This window comes from Zootoca vivipara, chromosome 9, assembly GCF_963506605.1.
Source record: "Zootoca vivipara chromosome 9, rZooViv1.1, whole genome shotgun sequence".
NCBI classification, from domain to species: domain Eukaryota; kingdom Metazoa; phylum Chordata; class Lepidosauria; order Squamata; family Lacertidae; genus Zootoca; species Zootoca vivipara.
In genome coordinates, this window is record NC_083284.1 from 43,935,615 (window position 1) to 43,942,263 (window position 6,649).

The following is a 6,649-nucleotide window of genomic DNA, read 5'->3' on the forward strand; positions in this document are numbered from 1 at the left end:
GTGTGGGAGCATACTGTAGAAGGTGAACATTTGATTTGTTATTATTTATTCAATTTATATCCCCTAATTCCTCTTAAATCAGAGAAAGCTTCTTTATGTTTCTTCAGAAGTAAGACCCACTGTGTTCAGGGAAGCTTGCGTTCAAGTTAACAGGCATAAGGCTGCAGCCCCTACCATGAAAGCCGTTTCATGGATTTCTGAGGTCCTTAATTTCAGGATGTTACTTCTATTAAAAGTACAATGTGCATTAAAAAGTCTTGTTTTTTATTTTATTGTTTTTCTCATGCCTAGGTTGATTTTGACCTGGAATCCCTGTCTGAAAGAAAAGAAGAAGAAAAGGAAGAGTTAATGGAATGGTGGAAGATGATGTCAGAAACTTTAAATTTTTAAGCAGAAGCTCTGAATTTACAGCTTTTAATCTATTACGTGTTGACTTAGTATACTGTACTGTGCAAAGTCCCTATACTTTAGATTTTGTGTAGCTCACAATATTTAACTTGAGTTTTTTGAGTATTTTTTTTTTTAAAAAATCAGTAATCTGCTCTACATAAAAACAAATTGCTAGATACTTTCATGCCATTGTTTGCAATCCTACATATTCAACATAGGGGAAGAATATCTGAATGAATGTCTCATCTACCTAACTTGAATACAAATCCTGAATGTGTAGGGTAAGCACAATGATGATAATAATACTAAACACACAATAGTAATTAGCAGTCACTTGCAACTTCTGCTGCTGACATGTGGCACTGCAGGTGAGCAGATGATGTTTTCTAATGTCTCATGAAATAATGGCACTGCAAATGTATGCAGTAAAAACTTGGTGTTGTAAGTAACGCTTTACTACAATTAAAATTTGTTTATGTCTCTGTGGAAGAGCCATGTAAAATAAGTATAATGACTTGGGTTTCATCTACTCACATGGAAATAACTTTCACCATTCTTATTTAAAAGCGAAGAGGAATAGTACAACTTTTTCCCTTACTCTCTCCAATAATGTTCCCAAGTAACTTGGTAATCAGATTAAAATTTCTGGATGGATAAAGAATAACCCTATAGTGACTGCATGTTATTTTCTCTGCTTGCAGTGTATTCTGCTATCCCGTTTGTCAGCAGTTGTTTGTGTATTAAGTAGACATGAGTTGCATGAAATGGTGTCCGTATAATTTGCACAAAGAGCAAAATATTAACTCAAAAGCTGCCTGACCCACTGGGCTGGAAATTCAATACATGCTGTGTGCGCCTAAAAGCCTAACCCCAAACAAATTTACTCAAAAGCACCAAGTTTAGTGAGACATGCTTCTCATAAGCTGAAATGAATAGCTTGGATTCTAAGGGTGTGTCTACTCAATGAATTTGCAGATGATCAGTATTTTTCAGGTCAATGCTTGCAGTTCAGGGGAGCAATCCCTGTTTTGATCAGTGCTGGTCCACACAAACAAGCCAGATCAACATATAACACAAAACCAACATCTTGCCGTAACAGACTGGAAGGTCAGTATCTGCAACAGCAAGCATAGCAGCCATTATGGTTTCTGTGCTGCACTTCCCAGCATATCATTCCTGTTGCTGGTCCCAGCATATCATTCCTGTTGCTGCTCTTAGTGAAACAGATGGCATTGTTAATGAGGAACATTGGGCTATACATTGGACCGTACAGTACCTCTGGTTGCAAACGGGATCCATTCCAGAGCCCCGTTCGCAACACGAGCAGTACGCAACGTGCGGGGCGCGATTTGGCACTTCCGGGTTCGGTGTGTTCGTAACCTGTGTTGTACGCAACCCGCAGCATTCGTATCCAGAGGTATGACTGTACTTCAAATCCTTGAAAACCTCTATCCAGCTAAAGAGACAACGATGAGCTTGCAGAACTTCAATTAATATTTAAGAACTGTACTGCAACAAAGAAACACGCTGTGTGGGATCAAGCAATCATTTTGTTTCCCTAACAATGTGCCTCTAGAACTCTATCAACATATCCCACTAGTTTGTATATAACTCACTATAAAACAACCCAAATATGAGAAACAATAAATGCAAATACATTTTAATCATGAATATAAGCATGTTGTGTTCAAACACAGCTGGAGAAATTATTCTGACATTTATTGCAAAAGATCTAGACACCTGGTGAGTGGTGATGAAGACGCTATGAATTTGAAGCTTGTTAGTCATTGTACTTAACTCTACTAATTTCCCCATTTTGAATCGAAGCCAGAAAATGCAGCCATACTCCTGTCATCCAGCTGTATAGCAGACTCTGTGTCTAATGCTAGCACAGATGTTACATCCTGCTGAACTTCAAAATGGGTTTCTAGTCTAACTTGTAACATGTGTATATAATATATTCTTTTCATGTTGAAGTAATGAAACATAACTGTCTTATAAATTGTCTCTTTGGTTTTCCTTTGGTACTAACTGTACCAAAAGATTTTTTAATGCTAGACCACTTTGCTATGAGAATCCATGGATACAAGGAGGCAATAACTCAATGCTTAACAACTTTCTTTCCATGGGGTGGGTTCCAATTTCATTCCCTCTCGTCTCTTGTTATAGTATATCACCTAGCAATGCGACCTCTTCCTGTGACCCTGGAGGGCCACTGTGAGTCATTGCCCCAGTTTGCTCAACTTCTAAAGCATGGTGACTTGGACAAAACTTAGTTTCATTTCCCACAAAATGTGCCTTGTCATTACCAGTATATATACACAAAATCATGGTTTAAAACAAAGAATAATTAGTTGAGCATGCCAGCTTCATAAACCCTGGTTTGAACTCTGACCAAAGTTTCTTTTAGAAACTTGCTGGATGAAGCCAGTGGTCCACCTATTCCAGCATCCTGTTCTCACAGTTGCCAACCAGATGCTTATGGGAAACCTGGAAGCAGGACCCATGTTCAACAATCATCTCCCCTCCTGCACTTTCCAGCAACCGGTATTCAGAAGCTTATTGCCTCCGATAGGGAAGACAGTTTTAAACAATGACCTCTCATTTATACCTAATGCTGGTCCAGAATCCCTTGAAAGAAAAACTGAACTGAAAAGTTTTCTCCCCGCAGCATGGGAGGAGATGGGGTTAGGGAGTGCATAAAGTCAAGATTCAGTGGCTCATTCCTGCTTGTTTACATGGTACTAAACCATTGGTTGTGCATCATGTATGAATTTGGCCAGGGTGGACAGCACTGGTCTAGATGTGCCACTGGCCTTTGAGCCCTTCCAGAAGGCCTTTTTATTATTGGGCATTCATGATGATTTGTGTTCATGATGGCATAGGGCTGGTTATTCACAACCCCACTTTCTTTTTTCCCCTTTTTAATTTTTTTAAAAATAACCTTTATTGAGATTAAAACAATACTATACATAAAATACATACAAATAAAAACTACAACCAAAACATAAATCAAATCAGCCGTTATACAAATCTTACATTTTCTTTCAATGCTGTTTGCGCCCGCAAATGTTTCAGGACAGACATACTGCTTCGTTTCCTATCAGTGCGCAGCCCATAGCTTCCTGTTTAAATCTTGTGACTTTTCATAGTACAAGCGTTCAGGTGAGTGGGTGTTGCCCCACTTTTACTTATTTATTTATAGAAGCATTTCTTTATTGCCATATGAGAAACAAATATCAGGGCTGTGTACGATGGCAAAACATAGAACACCATCAAAACAATGCAAATGGTTGTGCTAAAGCTGGAGAGTGCCCTTCTAGATGGCAATAATGCCATATCATTGGGGAGGCACCGCAGAACAATCCATAATGCAGAATGATGTATGAATGGTCCAGTATAAATCCTCCACTGATACACTATTATTGCATCAATGAAACGTTACAAAATGCACTACAAAAAAGAAAGAAAAACTACCAGTCCATACCAGTCCTCCTTCTTCCAGTCTTTTCACCAAGGATGCCAAGGTAGCAGGAGAAAGAGCTGAGCTGCTGCCATCACACAGTATGCTTGGGAGATGGTATCTCAAGAGTCTACAAGCAGCTGGGCTGATATGTGCAGCTCCCTGAAATATTTAGGACATTTCTACTTGGTGACCATGTCTAACAGGAACAAAAACCACAATGAAGAGTAGAAGAAGAAGAGTTTGGATTTGATATACCACTTTATCACTACCTAAAGGAGTCTCAAAGCAGCTAACATCCTCCTTTCCCTTCCTCCCCCACAACAAACACTCTGTGAGGTGCGTGGGGCTGAGAGACTTCAGAGAAGTGTGACTAGCCCAAGGTCACCCAGCAGCTGCATGTGGAGGAGCGGAGACACGAACCCGGTTCCCCAGATTAGAAGTCTACCACTCTTAACCACTACACCACACTGAGCATATATAACTGTACAAATATTGCATTGAATGAGGAATGATCCACTGCAATCACTTGGCATTCTGGTTCAGTGCATTTCTTCCATGGTCCATTCAGGATAATGCCACTGTTCCTCCTAACCCTACCTGCTTTTGAAGGCCAGAGTGAGAATGAAGGAAGCATATGCTACCCTTCCCTGCCCTTCTCCTCTGATGCTTAGCATAGCCTGAGGCTTATAGTGAGTGAGCCACTCTGTATTCCTTGAATGGCATCGGCTACAAACACAAGTTCCTCAATTCACAAAAAAAGTCATTTGCTAAAAGGGAACCATAAGTTATGAAATAAAATAAAATGCAGAATTGGAGTGAAGGCATTTGATCAAGCTTATTTTTCATTGTTTCTGTATTTCTCTAGTGTAGGGATGGGGAATGGGGAACCTGTAATCCTCCAGCTATTGCTGGACTATAACTCCCATGCTGGCCATGCTGGTTGAGGCTGATGGCAGCTGGAGTCTCAACAACATCTAGAAGACCACAGGTCCCACCCTTGAGAAATGCAGAAGCAATGGAAAATAAGCCTCTTCAAATTATTGAACTCCCAACTCTAGTGGCTAGAAAAACAAGCAATGAAGAACAAGTCTGATCCAAGGCTAGCAGTGAAAAAGAGAGCCTCTCATGTTGCCTTTTGCATGTGGACCAGCTATAATATACAGTAAAGCTTAGGCCATGAATATCCATAGGATAGTTTATAATACACTATCTTATTTTAGGACACCAGACATTTGCATAATGTTCTGATCAGAATTTATTTGTGCTTTTTGTTTTTAAAACCCGCTAGATGTAGCTTGAAATACTTTTTTTCTGAGCTAAGGGAAAATAGAAATGTGGAAGGCATCTTGAACTAGGTCACTAGCTGTTTGTTTACTAGTGAGGTGGGTTCTGTTAAAAGGTGCCAATGCAAATCCAAATTCACAAGGAAAGTATTCATTGCTTCATATTATCTAAATTCCTGGAACTGCACACTGCCAAATAGCTAGGTCTAGACAGAGAAATCCACGTACACACTAAGACTGGCCAATCTGGATATAAGCAGAATTTGATCTGACCAAGGAAGTACGTGGGCTAGAAAATACTGTGCTGGCATTTAGACATCTGAAATGAATTGGCACCAGAAAGTTGTACCAATGCAATCGAGATAGGAAATGAAAAGACTGCGCTTTCAACAACACCATTTCCCCACTAGCAGATATACACTCATATTTGCTGTGCGGCAAGATTCTTCCTCATGGTGAGATAGATCCATTGCCAGTGCAGCAAGCATCTGAAAATGGGGATCATGGGACAGGGCCAAGTGTATGAGCCCTTCTTTTTTGGCTGGGTGACAACTAGGGAGGAGAGAGAGGCAGAAAGACTTTGAATGTAACTCTGTGTACCTTTATTGGCGTTTAGAAAGCTGGGGCTTGGTTAATGCTTAGAAATAAATGTGAGAGCACTGGGCTGCACCCAATTACGTTCTACTCAGAGTTGAGCGACTGAAATTAATGGATCCAAGTTAGTTGTGTCCATAAGTTTTAATGGGTCTGTTAGCATGACACAACTCACAGTTTGGCATTAATAACAACAGGTGGTTGAAATTAATGGACCTAACTTAGTCATGTTCATAAATTTCAGTTGGTCTACTATGAGTAAAGCCTAGTTGACTATCACCCAATAAGGTTATTGCTTACTAGCCAATCAGGCCATTCACATACACAAGGCAATAATAATGACAAAACAGGAACATACGGAATGCTTTAAGTCATGTTAAAATGTGATTAAAAATTATATCATTACAAATAGTTGGCATGTATTAGCATATATTATCATCCAAGATGGTAAGCATCTTCTCCTTTCCTAAAGCCAATTTTACAAATTTCAGTGTCCTAGATGTCAGGTGACAATCTGTTCTGGCAAATAGGAATAGAATTTTGCTTAACAGAGAGTTATTCCTAATCCTAACAAGAAGGGGTTCAAGGCAACAGATCCAAATACAAAGCACATTTTAATAAAAAGTGTATCAGAACCTCTACTTTGGGGCATAAGGCAGGACAATGTTTAGCCACCCCATACTGGGCAGTTTAATGTCCCATAACCTCAATCAACTTTAAAGAATTCAATCTGTGTTTGTTAAAAAATAGGGATGGGTGAATATGTCCATTTCGGTTCCTCTCTGTTTCTCATTTTACCTATCCTAAGTTTGGTTCTCCACATTTCCACACCAGTTTCCAATTTTCTTTTTTTTAAGTCCCCATGAAACTTCAGACGGATCTCTGGATGCTTGCAAAATATTCAGCTTCCTATCTT

General features: G+C 39.6%; 1 protein-coding gene across 1 annotated transcript in view; it reads left to right on the plus strand.

Annotated features, from left to right (window-relative positions):
• CPE (carboxypeptidase E) overlaps positions 1–874 on the plus strand; it is a 61,552-nt gene extending 60,678 nt beyond the window's left edge. Inside the window, exon 9 of the mRNA XM_035113160.2 lies at positions 292–874. Within this exon, the coding sequence (XP_034969051.1) occupies positions 292–390 (99 nt within the window). The 3' untranslated portion in view covers positions 391–874. The remainder of the gene's footprint in view (positions 1–291) is intronic.
• Positions 875–6,649: the final 5,775 nt, after the last annotated feature.